Raw genomic sequence first — 15,595 nt, 5'->3', positions numbered from 1 at the left:
TTTTTGTTGCTCCCATAACCAATGTTGGGCATCAAGATCTAGCCCTTGAACCTTCTACGAACTCTGTTGTCAACACCTCTGGGTTTCCGCCAGATACACTTAATTTTGACATATCGGTCAGACTTCTTGATTCTGTTTTTGACGATCTTGGGCTTCCCAGGGGTCTGAGGAAGGTTTATAAAAGTGCACTGAAGGGAGGTTGAGACAGGAGAATTGCTTGAACAGGGGAGGCGGAGGTTGAGTGAGCCGAAATCATGCCCAGCCTAGGCGACAGAGAGAGACTAAGTCTCAAAAAAAAAAAAAAAAAAAATGCACTGAGGGGACAGGTTTTGAGAGGTAAAAGGACCCTCTCAAAAACCGACCGCGGTCCTCCACTGGAGAGGGGGCGCTCCAAGACAGGGACTCTTCTAGCCGTTGCCTCTCCATATTAGCGAGATCCTCGTTGCTAGGAGACTAGACGCGTCTTACCGTGGGAGAGCTCATCATCGCTGATAGCCCGGGGTCTCTCTTGTGCGAGGGCTGAGATCTCAGGTCCCACAACCGCCCACAACCAGGGGCAGTTCTGGAAGGCCCCTTTCTAGGGACATTTTTCTTCTACGCTCTGTAATGCGGGTCGAGACAAGCCGAAGCTTCTTTCCCGGATCCAATCCCCAGCCCCGCCATGCCTAAGAAAGAAAAAAAGGCCAAGACGCCCCTGTCCGATGAGGAGCAGCTGCTTCTGTTTCAGCAGAAGTTGCTGGCAGAGGAGGAGATGGCCAAAAAGAAAGAGAGGCTCCTCAGCCAGTTCTTGAAGGTGATGGCGTTTTGCATTATGTCCTGCTCAACCCCATCCACCCGCTGCGCTGGCCTGTCACTGAGAAAACCTCATTTTCATCCTGACCTCCCCTCCTCCGGAAATCGTGAGACCCAGATATACTTAGATTTCAGGCAACATTGTTTGGGAGGCGGGGGTGTTCTCCGCGAAGCATGGAGGGGGTGCGTGGTATACAGCTTGGCAGTCTCTATTGAATCACAGAACTGGGACCTTAGGTCCTGTCCGCTGTCCCAGCTGTCTGGAATGCTGATATTCTCCCTGGAGATGGGTCATTACAAACAACATCCTACTCTGATGCTCCCACCCTGAAGGAAATTCACCCTTGCCCTCCCTAAATGCCATCAGGCCATTCCCATCGAAAAGGGGTAAGGTGTCAGCTGATAAATTAAGAGTGATCTCGTTTGTTGTACTGAACGGCCCTGACTTCCTGGAGGTATATTTATTCCTTCACACAGGACAAGCTGGCCAAGGAGGAACACAGCAGTGCTTTGAACCTTAATAAGATTAACACACAGTGGAGAACTGTCCTTAGGGAAGTCAAGACCAGAGAGCTTCATAAGGACATTGAGATCCTCAGCCAAACATTTGAACGAGTGGTGGACTGTAAGGACAACGTCATCAAGGTAGGCACTCTTTCCAAGGAAACCTTGAGTATGGCTTCCTGACCTCTTAATAGAATGAGCCTAGTGAATTAATCCATCTTTTTTTTTTTTTTTGAGACGGAGTCTCGCTCTGTTGCCCAGGCTGGAGTGCAGTGGCCAGATCTCAGCTCACTGTAAGCTCCGCCTCCCAGGTTCACGCCATTCTCCTGCCTCAGCCTCCCGAGTGGCTGGGACTACAGGCGCCCGCCACCTCACCCGGCTAGTTTTTTGTATTTTTTAGTAGTGACGGGGTTTCACTGTGTTTGCCAGGATGATCTCGATCTCCTGACCTCGTGATCCGCCCGTCTCGGCCTCCCAAAGTGCTGGGATTACAGGCTTGAGCCACCGCGCCCGGCCGAATTAATCCATCTTTAAGCCCTCACAAGACACAGGCTGTGAGAAAGCCAGGCTATTGGTAACAACGGTTTTCACAGAAATAAAAAATAGAATATGGGACTATCTTTCATCCCTCTCTCCCTTAGAGGAGCCACTCTCCTTGTAATCTACTGCCCCAAACCAGCACTATCCAATAGTAGAGTTGTAAGGCACAGTAGACATCACCCAGTGCCTTGAAATGAGTCCCACACCTTCATTTCAATGTCCGAAGGCTCAGTTCCAGAGGGGAACTGACTTGCCCGAGGTCACATACCTAGTCAGTGAGAGAGCCAGGACTCCAGCCTGTGTTTATTGATTCCCACTACAGTGCTCCATTCAACCAAATTGGCCTCTTGATTCAACTTCAGTGGCCCTGGATAAGGTTGAGAAGATCTCCATGGGTAAGAGCAGTTCTGGATTTCTAAGCAATTCAATCAGCCATCCTTATGCTCCTGGGAGGTTCTTGAGTTCTTGATTCCATCTTATCTTTTCTTCTAAGGGATTTTCTGTACCCCTTTTTTTTCCTTACTTTTAATAGTCTACCTCCATTTACTGCCTTCTCCTTAGTCTGTTTATTGATTGATTGATTGATTGATTGAGACGGAGTCTTGCTCTGTCGTCAGGCTGGAGTGCAGTGCTGTGATCTCGGCTCAGTGCAGCCTCCACCTCCCGGGTTCAAGTGATTCTCCTGCCTCAGCCTCCCGAGTAGCTGCAACTACAGGCATGTGCCACCATGCTTGGCTAATTTTTGTATTTTTAGTAGAGATGGGGTTTCACCGTGTTGGCCAGGATGGTCTCGATATCCTGACCTCGTGATCCACCCGCCTTGGCCTCCCAAAGTGCTGGGATTACAGGTGTGAGCCACTGCGCCCAGTCAGAGTCTTTTCAATTGTAAACAAAACAAAGCCCACAGTAACAGCAAAATATACATTGCCAACATGGTATTCCCCCTCTAGAAAACACACATTTCTCTTTCATAGCCTAATCCCTGGGGAAAAAGCTCAGCAGACCTTGGGCAGCTTCCAGAGTCCTCAAATATATTAAGAGTCCTCAAATTTGCAATAACCATTATTCATTAGAAGTTCACGCCCCACCAGTTATACCTTATGGATTTTTTTCTTTTTTCGAGATGGAGTTTCACTCTTGTTGCCCAGGCTGCAGTGCAAAGGCCCGGTCTCAGCTCACTGCAACCTCTGCCTCCTGGGTTCAAGCGATTCTCCTGACTCACTCTCCTGAATAGCTGGGATTACAGGCGCCCGCCACCAAGCCCAGCTTATTTTTATATTTTTAGTAGAGACAGGGTTTCACCATGTTGGCCAGGCTGGTCTGGAACTCCTGACCTTAGGTGATCCACCCACCTCAGCCTCCCAAAGTGCTGGGATTACAGATGTTAGCCACCGCGCCCAGCCCATACCTTATGGATTTTAAAGAGGCTCTTTCAGACACTTATTGGAAGTTATCAAACACTTGATAAGAACAGCAGTGTTCATTGCCTAGTGTTCCATTATTGGAATGCTAAGTTTTGGGGAGTTATGTATCTTGTACTGCTCAAGGTCATCACCAAAATCTGATTTTTCACAAAAAATATTTGCAACCTCAGGCATGAATGGGTTAAGGGAAGCTGAGTAGTTGACCAAGTTCACCCCGACACAATTAACTTCTTCCTACACAGCAGCCTCTCAGCTTATGATAACAGTTCTTGCTTAGGTAAATCACACACTGTTAATATTAACCACCTTCAGGGTCATTCCTGAGTAAGACTACACATATTAAATGTGGAAATGTTAGTGATCCTCACTATCTCTACTTCTTTACTTCCCTTTTACCCTGTATCCCACAACATCTGATTTCTACCCTTCTCTAGGAAACTGCTCAGGTAAAGGCCACGGGTTCAGAATTGTGGCTACTTTTCATCATTTAGTCTTTATCTAACCTAACCTCTCTATGGCACTGACATTCTTGGTCATGCCCTGGGTCTTGAAACTCTCCTTTGGCTTGCAAGACACCATTCTGTCATTTTTTTCTACCTCTGGGACATAAACCATTCACTCCAGTGAGTTTATCTTCCTCTCTCCATCCTCTGAACTTCAGCATTCCCCAGATTTCTGAGTCTGGCCATCTCACCCTTTAACCAGTTTTCTAGGGCCAGACAATCTTACATATTACCCTGACTTTTTTATTTTATTTTATTTTATTTTATTTTATTTTATTTTATTTTATTTTTTGAGACAGTCTCACTTTGTTGTCCAGGCTGAAGTGCAATAGCACAATCATAGCTCACTACACTCAAGCTCCTGGGCTCAAGTGATCCTCCCACCTGAGCAGTTGGGATTACAGGCTCTCACTAGGATTGGCTAATCTTTTTTTTTGTTTGTTTTGAGACAGAGTCTCACCCTGTCGCCCAGGCTAGAATGCAGTGGTGCCATCTTTGCTCACTGCAACCTCTGCCTCCCGGGTTCAAGCAATTCTCCTGCCCCAGCCTCCCAAGTAGCTGGGATTACAGGCGCACGCCACTACGCCCAGCTAACTTTTGTATTTTTAGTAGAGACGGGGTTTCACTATATTGGTCAGGGTGGTCTCGAACTCTTGATCTTGTGATCTGCCCTCCTCGGCCTCCCAAAGTGCTGGGATTACAGGTGTGAGGCACCGCGCCCAGCTTACGATTGGCTAAATTTTAGAATTATTTTTTAATTTTTAGTAGAGACAAGGTCTCACTGTGTTGCCCAGGCTGATCCTCCCACCTCACCCTCTGGAGTAGCTGGGACCACAGGTGCACACCACCTCACCTAACAAATTTTTACATTTTTTGTAGAGATGCAGCCTCGTTACGTTGCCCATGCTGGTCTTCAACTCCTGGCCTCAAGCAGTCCTCCCACTTCGGCCTCCCAAAGTGCTAGTATTACAGGCATGAGCCACTGGGCCCAGTCCATCCTAGATTTTGCATCTATCCCTGACCTCTGTTACTAAGTGTTGTATAAGTCGTCTACTTTAAAGTAGTTTTCAAAGCTATACCCTGCTGTCCTTTTCCACTGTCCTGTGAGACCTGGGCATCATCTCTAACCTAAACTATTAGTTTCCTGTTTTCCACCCTTCACATTCAACTGCCTCTAGATTCTCTGCAGAACTACCACGATTATTATTATTATTATTAATTTTATTTTATTTTTAGACAGAGTCACCCAGGCAGGAGTGCAGTGGCACAATCTTGGCTCGCTGCAACCTCTGCCCCCTGAGTTCAAGTGATTCTCCTGCCTCAGCCTCCTGAGTAGCTGGGATTACAGGTGCATGCCACCATGTCCAGCCAATTTCTGCATTTTTAGTAGAGACGGGGTCTCGCCACATTGGTCAGGCTGGTCTCTAACTCCTGGCCTCAGGTGATCCACCTACCTCGGCCTCCCAAAGTGCTGGGATTATAGGCATGAGTACTAGGGTTATCTTTCTAAAGCAGAAATCTAATCCTGTCACTCCACTGCTTAAATCTTAGTGGTTCCCCCATCTATAGGAAAAAATCCAAACTCCTTAGTAAGAACATCAAAGCCTTTCATGATCTGGTTCCTACCTGTACTTTTTTTTTTTTTGAGATGGAGTTTCGCTCTTGTTGCCCAGGCTGAGTATTACAGGCGTGAGCCACCACACCCGGCCTCTGCCCACCTGTACTTTTCATACAGCCAGCCTTGTTTCTTACCTGTGCCTTTGCATATGCTATTCCCTGTGTCTGGAATTCTCATCTCCATTTCTTCTCCAGTCATCCTGACACACTTTCTTATCATTTTTATTTTTATTTATCTATTTTTTTTGAGATGGAGTCTCATTCTGTCTCCCAGGCTGGAGTGCAGTGGAGCGATCTCTGCTCACTGTGACCTTCGCCTCCCGGGTTCAAGCGATTCTCCTGCCTCAGCCTCCCAAGTAGCTGGGATTACAGGCACACGCCACCACGCCCGGCTAATTTTTGTATTTTTAGTAGATACAGGGTTTCATCATGTTGGCCAGCTGGTCTTGAACTCCTGACCTCAAGTGATCTGCCCACTTCAGCCTCCCAAAATGCGAGGATTACACACCACACTGCGCTCTGCCCTTTTTTTTTTTTTTTTTTCTGAGATGGAGTCTCATTCTTTTGCCCAGGGTGGAGTGCAGTGGTGCAATCTCTACTCACTGCAATCTCCACCTCCCAGGTTCAAGTGATCCTCCTGCCTCAGCCTCCTGAGTGGCTGGGACTACAGGTGTGCGGCACCATGCTGGCTAATTTTTGTATTTTTAGTAGAGATGGGGCTTCACCATGTTGGTCAGGTTGGTCTGGAACTACTGACCTCAGGTGATCCGCCTGCCTCAGCCTCCCAAAGTGCTGGGATTACAGGAGTGAGCCCGACCATCCTGGTAAACTTTCATTCCTCCTTCAAGAGTTGATACAAATGACATCTCTTTGGTGAAGCCTTTCCCAGTGCTTAGTCATATGTAGGCACTCAATCCTTTATATTCATTGTCACTCAATAAATCATCAACCTTATAGCAATTTCTCTGTTATGTTGTGATTTTCTATTTATGTAATTCTTCCTACGAGACTGTAAGCTCCTTTGGGAGCAATAGGCATATCTTTTTATCTCTGAATCCTCAACATCCTGCACAATGCTGGTACATAGCAGGGATTAGGTAAACATTTGCTGAGTGAGTGAATAGTCTTCCATTATCAGAACCTATTTCATAGGATCCTTTTATCATTGTAAACATATAAGGTAAAAGCTATCTCTGTGTAGAGGTCATGGTAGTTTACAGTGAGTGGACTCAAGGTGCCTGGATCATGTGGGCAATTCCATAAATGCTTTTCTGTTTAATCTTGTTTTACTTTTTTGAAGGTAGTACATTCACATTATTCAAAATCCAAAAGAAAAAAAGGTTATATAGAGAAAAGTTCCTCCCCACCAGTGCCTTCCAGGTACCCAGTGTTCCTTCCAATAATTCTAGTTTCAAAAGGAAACCTTTTTTCTTTTTTTTTTTTACACAAATGATCATATTATATACTATTCTGCCCCTTGGTTTTTTCACTTAATAATATATCTTGGAGGCTGGGCACGGTGGCTCATGCCTGAAATCCCAGCACTTTGGGAGGCCAATGTAGGTGGATTGCTTGAGCCTAGGAGTTCGAGATCGGCCTGGGCAACATGGTAAAACCCTGTCTCTACTAAGAATATAAAAATTAGCTGGGTGTGGTGGCATGTGCCTATAGTCCCAGCTACGGGGAGGCTGAGGTAGGAGGATCACCTGAGCCTGGGAGGCAGAGGTTGTAGTGAGCCAAGATTGTGCTCATATATATATGAGATTGTTCCATATTTTCCCATAAAGAGTTTCTAATTTTACAACTGCATAGTATTCTGTATTGCAGTTTACCACATTACTTTTTCCTCTGTATTTTTATTTGGGTAATTGGATTTAGATGCTTAGCAATGTTGCATCAAGAGGCACATATTGTCTAGCTCTCTTTTTGTGATGTTAGCAGCTGTTGATCCATTAAATCATTGGGAGATGCAAAAATGCTTATTTTTAAAATGTTTAAATTGTATTTTAGAAATGGGGATGGGGCCAGGCACAGTGGTTCATACTTGTAATCCCAACACTTTGGGAGGCTGAGGCAGGCAGATCCTTTGAGCCCAGGAGTTCGAGACCAGCCTGGGCAACATGTTGAAACCCTGTTTACAAAAAAACTTAAAAATTATCTGGGCAACGGCCGGGCGCGGTGGCTCAAGCCTGTAATCCCAGCACTTTGGGAGGCCGAGACGGGCGGATCACGAGGTCAGGAGATCGAGACCATCCTGGCTAACACGGTGAAACCCCGTCTCTACTAAAACTACAAAAAACTAGCCGGGCGACGTGGCGGCACCTGTAGTCCCAGCTACTCGGGAGGCTGAGACAGGAGAATGGCGTGAACCCGGGAGGCGGAGCTTGCAGTGAGCTGAGATCCGGCCACAGCACTCCAGCCTGGGTGACAGAGCGAGACTCCGTCTCAAAAAAAAAAAAAAGAAAAGAAAAAAAAAATTATCTGGGCATGGTAGTGTGTGCCTGTAGTCCCAGCTACTCAGGGGGCTGATGTGGAGGATCAGTTGAGCCTGGGAGATTGAGGCTGCAGTAAGCTGTGATCATGACACCTGGACCAGCCTGGATGACAGAACAAGACCCTGACTCAAAACAAAAAGAAATAGGGATGGGAGGCCGGGCACGGTGGTTCAAGCCTGTAATCCCAGCACTTTGGGAGGCCGAGACAGGCGGATCACAAGGTCAGGAGATCGAGACCATCCTGGCTAACACGGTGAAACCCCGTCTCTACTAAAAAAATACAAAAAAACTAGCCGGGACGAGGTGGCAGGCGTCTGTAGTCCCAGCTACTCGGGAGGTTGAGTCAAGAGAATGGCATGAACCTGGGAGGCGGAGCTTGNGGGCACGGTGGTTCAAGCCTGTAATCCCAGCACTTTGGGAGGCCGAGACAGGCGGATCACAAGGTCAGGAGATCGAGACCATCCTGGCTAACACGGTGAAACCCCGTCTCTACTAAAAAAATACAAAAAAACTAGCCGGGACGAGGTGGCAGGCGTCTGTAGTCCCAGCTACTCGGGAGGTTGAGTCAAGAGAATGGCATGAACCTGGGAGGCGGAGCTTGCAGTGAGCTGAGATCCGGCCACTGCACTCCAGTCCGGGTGACAGAGCAAGACTCTGTCTCAAAAAAAAAAAAAAAAAAAAAATAGAGGGGCCAAGATGTAGGGATCCAGTAAGGAAAAAAAAAAAAAAAGAGAGAGAGAGAAAGAAATAGGGATCGGGGCCTCACTCTTGCCCAGGTTAGTCTCAAACTCTCGGCCTCAAACCCTTGCTTCAAATGATCTTCCTGCCTCAGCCTCCCAAAGATCTGGGATTACAGGTGTGAGCCACTGTGCCTGGCCTGATTTTCTAATAGTATAGTTCATTTTTTGTTCATTAGCTTGAGTATTTCTGAAAAGAGATACTTCCCCTCATTTTCTATTCAATTACTCAGAGCTATAGTTTATATAGGAAAAGCAAGATAAATGCTTGATTCTTTCTCTTGCCTTTATTTAACAGTTTTTTAAAAAATTGGTTGTCTGGTATCCTCCAGTGATAACTGATTAAAAAACAAAACAAAACAAAACAAAAAACAAACTTCTGGCTGGGCACAGTGGTTCACACTTGTAATCCCAGCACTTTAGGAGGCCGAAGCGGGTGGATCACGAGGTCAGGAGTTCAAGACCAGCCTGACTAACATGGTGAAACCCCATCTCTACTAAAAAATACAAAAAATTAGCTGAGTGTGGTGTGTAATTCCAGCTACTCTGGGAGGCTGAGGCAGGAGAATCACTTGAACCTGGGGGGCGGAGGTTGCAATGAGCCGAGATCGTGCCACTGCACTCCAGCCTGGGTGACAGAGTGAGACTCCATCTCAAAAAAATAAATAAATAAAAAATAAAAAATAAAAATAAATAAATAAATAAAAATTCATGTGCACTTGGCTTCTCACAGAATGACTGTTAGGCTCCTGGAGGGATCATCCTAAGAACAAGCATTCTAAGGGGCGGGAAGCAGAAACTGCCAGGCCAGCCAAGGGTTACCTTGGCCAGCCTGGGACTGGCACAGTGTCACTTCCACCGTATTCTATTGACCCATGTAGTCACAGGGTCTGCCCAAATTCAAGGAGCTGGAAGAAGAGACACCACCTTTTGATAGGGGAGTGGCAAGGTCACATAGCAGAGAATTGTAGGATGGGAGATATTGCTGTGATTTTCTTTGGAAAATCTGCCTCAGTGAGGCACTTCATGTTGGTTCCTGGGTCCTTCTGACATGACTCTTTTGGTCTTTGATAGTTTCTTTGCTATCTTTTATGATAAGATACTCCAGGTTCTGCCGGGAGCGATGGTTCATGCCTGTAATCCCAGCACTTTGGGAGGCCGAATCAGGCGGATCACAAGGTCAGAGATCAAGACCATCCTGGCCAACATGGTGAAACCCTGTCTCTACTAAAAATGTAAAAAATTAGCTGGGCGTGGTGGCAGGTGCCTGTAGTCCCAGCTACTTGGGATGCTGAGGCAGGAATCGTTTGAACCCAGGAGGCTGAGGTTATAGTGAGCCAAGATCACACCACCACATTCCAGACTGGTGACAGAGCGAGACTCCGTCTCAAAAAAAAAAAAAGATACCCCAGGGTCAACTCATTTTCTGCATCAGACCTCAAAGCACTCATTTCTCCAAGAATCCCTGATTCCTTTCAGTGGTAGCTATATCACTGTAAATGTTAGTCATCCACAGGACACTGGCTGGCTTCATGGGGCTCCTTGCTGTCACTTTTTTTTTTTTCTTCTTCTTCTTTCAGACGGAGTCTCGCTCTCTTGCCCAGGCTGGAGTGCAGTGGCATGATCTCAGCTCACTGCAACCTCGGCCTCCTGGGTTCAAGGAATTTTCCTGCCTCAGCCTCCCGAGTAGCTGGGATTACAGGCATGCACCACCACACCCAACTAATATTTGTATTTTTATTATTTATTTATTTATTTTGAGACAGAGTCTCGCACTGTCACCCAGGCTGGAGTGCAGTGGCACAATCTCAGCTCACTGCAACCTCTGCCTCCCAGGTTTAAGCAATTCTCCTTGCCTCACACTCCCGAGTAGCTGGGATTACAGGCGCCCACCACCATGGCCGGATTTTTTTTTTTTTTTTTTTTTTGTTTTTAGTAGAGACGGGGTTTCACTATGTTGGCCAGACTAGTCTTGAACTCTTGACCTCATGATCCACCCACCTTGGCCTCCCAAAGTGCTGGGATTACAGGCTTGTGCCACCGCGCCCGGCATTTTTGTATTTTTACTAGAGACAGGGCTTCGCCATGTTGGTCAGGCTGGTGTTGAACTCCAGATCTCGTGATCTGCCTGCCTTAGCCTCCCAAAGTGCTGGGATTACAGGTGTGAGCCACTGTGCCCGGCCTTTTTTTTTTTTTTTTTGAGACAGGGTCTTGTTCTGTCACCTAGGCTGGAGTGCAGTGGCATGATCACAGCTTACTGCAACTTTGAACTCTTGGGCTTAAGCAATCCTCCTGCCCAAGCCTTGTGAGTAGCTGGGACTATAGCCTGGGTAATTTTTACGTTTTTTGTTTTTTTGTGTGTAGAGACTGGGGGGTCTCACTGTGTTGCCCAGGCTAGCCTTGAGCTCCCAGGCTCATGTAATCCTCCCACCTTGGCTACCCAAAATGCTGGGATTACAGATGCAAGCCACCTTGCTCAGCCCTTGCCATCACTCTTGCTTTACACGAGTGAGGAGGACAACCAGCATTCTTAAAGCCAAACTGGCAGTAGGAACAAATAAAAAACTGCAAGCTGAATATATTTTTATTTTCTCACACAGATGCCATTCAGCTGGAATGGTAACTCTCTCTTTCTGGCCTAGTCTTTAGCTAAAGACCTGTCCGAAGCTGAGGAGCAGTACGCCCGTGCCCTGCGCAGCCACTTGCACAATGTTGACCAGCTTTTGGCCCTGCAGAGGCACCGGCTCAGTCTCCTGGAGGAAAGTTACAACATGGAGCTGGAAGCCCTAACCAAGGAGTTTGAGACAGAAAGGTACGGGGGCCTAAGAGAAGATGGGGAATTGAATCCAGGGGAGTGTCCAGAGTCTGTGTCAAGGAGTTGCCTGTAAGCAAGTGGCTAGTATCTTGGAGCATCCCACATTGATTATCACAGGACCCCCAGCAGAGAATATCTTGGTTCCTTTTAAACAAACTCTGGCTTAAGTTTGCAGCTCTAGCTTCCCTTTACTCACGTCAGGCCCCCTGTCTGTGTGCCTTCACCGCCCACTTTCTTTTTTCTTTCACTATTTTTTTCTTTCTTTATTTTTTTTTTTATTGTGTTTTGTTTTTTCAAGACAGAGTCGCGCTCTGTCGTCCAGGCTGGAGTGCAGTGGCGCGATCTCAGCTCACTGCAACCTCTGCCTCCCAGGTTCAAGCAATTTTCCTGCCTCAGTGTCCCCAGTAGCTGGGACTACAGGTGCGTGCCACCTCACCTGGCTAAGTTATTGTTTTACTTCTTTTAATAACTCTTTTTTTTCCTTCTTTTTAAATTTAACTCCTCAAATTCCTTTTACCAACTACCCACTATCAACTATCAAAATCCTACCCATTTGGCAGGGAACAGGGATGGGAGAGAGACTTCTCACTGTAACCTTTTGTACTTTTTTGGCATCACGTGAATGTATTACCCATTCAGAAATCAAAATAAAATAACCGTATTCATTCGTTCTAGCCCTAAAAAGAATAGAGCCTTCCCTCTCTCTGTTCTCCATCAGTACCTGAGAGTTTGTACCATTCACATAGATTTATTACATACTGCTTTGAATTATCATTATTGGTCAATATCCTGTATCCCTCAGAGCAGGGACAGTGTCTTGTCTCCTACAGGAAGACAATTATTGACCAACATGAGAAAGAGATTCACTATCTGCAAGATATCTTCATGGCCATGGAGCAGAACTATATAGATTCTGAGTATGAAAGCAAGCTGGAGTTCCAGAGCATGTGGAATGATCTCAAAAACATGGTACGGAGGGAGAGTAGACAGACAAGAAGTGGAAGGAGGTGATAGAAAAATGCTCATGGAGGCTGGGAACAGTGGCTCACACCTGTAATCCCAGCACGTTGGTAGGCCAAGGCAGGAGGATCACTTGAGACTGGGAGTTCAAGACCAGCCTGGGCAACACAGGGAGACTGCCATCTCTACCTCCCCACCAAAAAAAAAAAAGAAGAAAAGAGCCAGGCGTGGTAGTGTGCGCCTATGGTCCAAGCTACTTAGGAGGCTGAGGTAGGATGATCGCTTGAGCCCAGAAGATGGAGGCTGTAGTGAACTGTGATAGCAACACTGCCCTCTAGCCTGGGTGACAGAGCGAGACCCTCTCTCAAAAAAATTAAAAAATTAAAAAATTAAAATGCTCAAGGCTACTAGAGGTAGAAGAGACCCCTTTAGCCAACACAGTGAATAAAATATCTATTGCCACTGTAGGTATCCCACAATTTGTAATTTTGTGAAAATTGGTCGGGAGGGAAGACCATTCTAAAATGTCAAGGGAATGCATTTTAGAGCTAAAAAGCACCAAGGAGATCATCTGGCTTCACCCCTGTGATTTTCAGATGAAGAAAGTAAGGCCCAATAAGTAAAATGACCTGCCAAAGTCATGCTGCTGGTCTGTGGTAGAACCAGGAGAATCTAGGTCTCCTGCCCCTTGATCCAAAGTGCTTTCCATTGTCCTCGAGGTTGCAAACTTAGCCAGCCCACAGACCTAGGTTTGGGTATGGAGTTCTTTGTTTTTATTTATCCCATAGTGTTTTATAAAATTTTTTGAATAAGCATCTTACACTTTAAAATTGGAGATTGCATAAAAACATCCAAATTTTCAGCTTCCCTTGAAAAATTTAAAGATCTGGCAACACTGGGCCACATTTCCAAATGGCAAGGCTCACGTGGAGCTCAGTGGCTGCCCCTCCTCCTCCCAAATGCAGCATTTCCTCTCCAGTTCACCACAGGCCCCACCCGGCCCACAGAATTTATTTATATCATCTGCCTGGTCTTCTGTAGGCATTTTCATTGGAGACCTCTGTACTAAACTATGCTACAAACAGTTCAAGAGGGTGAGGTTGCTGGTGGAAGTGAAAGGGCACTAATAAGGTAATTCCAAACATTTGCTATTCTGGGGTCACTTGCTAGAATTTAGAAGAGAAGCACTTTCTAAGGCTGCACCTGGAGAACATAGTAGAAGATCTGTGGAGAAAGTTCCAGGATGTACTCAAGAATTACACTGATGCCACAGAGGATCGAAAGGCTGCCTTTGAGACCCTGCAGGTGAAGGATGAGAAGAGCTCCAAAGAGATTGAAGTACATATGAAAAAAATACAGAAACTACAGGTTAGTGTATACTCACTAACCTGTGAGTTACTCACAGTGACATACTCACTGCTTTAACTGCTCTATTACCCCCTCTTCTGCTTCCCCTTGTTTCCCCTGGGCCTCATCACTGATTGGTTGGGAAAAGATGATATGCTCTGATTTCAGTCCCCAGGCAGCCCTTTTACCTATCTCACTGAAGACCCTCATTTGGCCAAGTGTTTCCCCTAATCTGTTCCTCTAGGATGCCATAACTATTTCAAAAGGCAAGATCATGATACACAGCCGTGAGAGTGAAGATGAGAACCGGTATATCCGTAATGACAAGGAATTGGTCCTTGTACAACTGCGAAAACTTAAGGCCCAAAGGACTCAGGCCCGGGCAGCATCCCAGAAGAACTTAGTCAAACTCACCTTGGAAAGTAATGCCACCCTCAAGGCCCTGAGAAAGATTGTTGATAAGGTAACACAAGGGAGAGGAGTCAGAACAAAGTCAAGGAACTTGGCTCCCTGCAAGGTTAAAGGGATTTGGAAAGGATAGCGGAGGCTTCTTCCTGCTTCCTGGCTAAGTGGACACTTGGAATACCTTTTTTATTCCATGTTTCCTCCCCTAATACATAAATTAATTAGTTTATTAATTAATAAAAATATTTTTATTCCATGTTTCCTCCCCTAATACATAAATTAATTGATTTATTTACGTATTTCTACAGATGGGGTCTCACTGTGTTGCCCAGGATGGTTATGAACTCCTGGCCTCAAGCAGTCCTCTTGCCTTGGCCTCCCAAAGTGCTGGGATTAGAGGCGTGAGCCACCCTGGTGAGCCCCTTCCTACTTTTTTTTTTTTTCTTTCTGGTGATGAAGACAGGGTCTCACTCTGTCTCCCAGGCTAGAGTGCAGCGGCGCCATCTTGGCTCACTGCAACCTCTGCCTCCTTGGGCTCAAGCGTTCCTCCTGCCTCAGCCTCCCCAGTGCATGGCTAACTTTCGTATTTTTTGTAGAGAGGGGGTTTCGCCATGTTGCCCAGGCTGGCTCAAACTCCTGGCCTCAGACGATCTTCCCACCCTGGCTTTCTTTTTTTTTTGTTTGTTTTTGAGACGGAGTCTCACTCTGTCGCCCAGGCTGGAGTGCAGTGGCCGGATCTCAGCTCACTGCAAGCTCCGCCTCCCAGGTTTATGCCATTCTCCTGCCTCAGCCTCCCGAGTAGCTGGGAGTACAGGCGCCCGCCACCTCGCCCGGCTAGTGTTTTGTATTTTTTTGTAAAGACGGGGTTTCACCGTGTTAGCCAGGATGGTCTCGATCTCCTGACCTCGTGATCTGCCCGTTTCAGTCTCCCAAAGTGCTGGGATTACAGGCTTGAGCCACCGCGCCCGGCCCACCCTGGCTTTCTAAAACACTAGGATTACAGGCATGAGCCACTGCATCGAGCCACCTCTTACATTTTAATTAATTAATTATTATTATTATTTTTGAGATGAAGTCTTACTCTGTTGCCCTGGCTGGAGTGAAGTGGCATGATCTTGGCTCGCTGCAACCTTCACCTCCCCAGTTCAAGCAATTCTCCTGCCTCAGCCTCCTGAGTAGCTGAGATAACAGGTGTGCACCACCACACCCAGCTAATTTTTGTATTTTCAGTGGAGACAGGGTTTCACCATGTTGGCCAGGATGTTCTCCAACTCCTGACCTCAGCGATCCACCCACCTTGGCTTCCCAAGTGCTGGGATTACAGATGTAAGCCACCACGTCTGGTCTACATTTTAAATTGAAATGAATTGGCCAGACGTGGTGGCTCATGCCTGTAATCCCAGCACTTTGGGAGGCCAAGGTGGGAGGATTGCTTGAGCCCAAGAGTTTGAGACCA

The 15,595-nt window shown here is 46.5% G+C and overlaps 1 protein-coding gene across 2 annotated transcripts in view; it reads left to right on the top strand.

Moving 5' to 3' along the window:
- The first annotated feature begins 432 nt into the window (after positions 1-432).
- Positions 433-15,595, top strand: part of DRC2 (dynein regulatory complex subunit 2) — a 17,124-nt gene continuing 1,961 nt past the window's right edge. Inside the window, exons 1-6 of one of the 2 annotated variants that reach the window (XM_017894747.1) lie at positions 433-793; positions 1,270-1,437; positions 11,255-11,424; positions 12,258-12,396; positions 13,558-13,755; positions 13,979-14,197. In XM_017894747.1, the coding sequence (XP_017750236.1) occupies positions 662-793; positions 1,270-1,437; positions 11,255-11,424; positions 12,258-12,396; positions 13,558-13,755; positions 13,979-14,197 (1,026 nt within the window). In that variant the 5' untranslated portion in view covers positions 433-661. Of the gene's footprint in view, positions 794-1,269; positions 1,438-11,212; positions 11,425-12,257; positions 12,397-13,557; positions 13,756-13,978; positions 14,198-15,595 lie in introns of those variants that run through there. The other variant, XM_017894748.1, reaches the window with a different exon arrangement.

The sequence above is a fragment of the Rhinopithecus bieti genome, unplaced genomic scaffold (assembly GCF_001698545.2).
Source record: "Rhinopithecus bieti isolate Rb0 unplaced genomic scaffold, ASM169854v2 scaffold_24390, whole genome shotgun sequence".
In the NCBI taxonomy this organism is placed as follows: domain Eukaryota; kingdom Metazoa; phylum Chordata; class Mammalia; order Primates; family Cercopithecidae; genus Rhinopithecus; species Rhinopithecus bieti.
The sequence above is the reverse complement of the archived record's forward strand: the minus strand, read 5'-3'. Positions and strand labels throughout refer to the sequence as shown.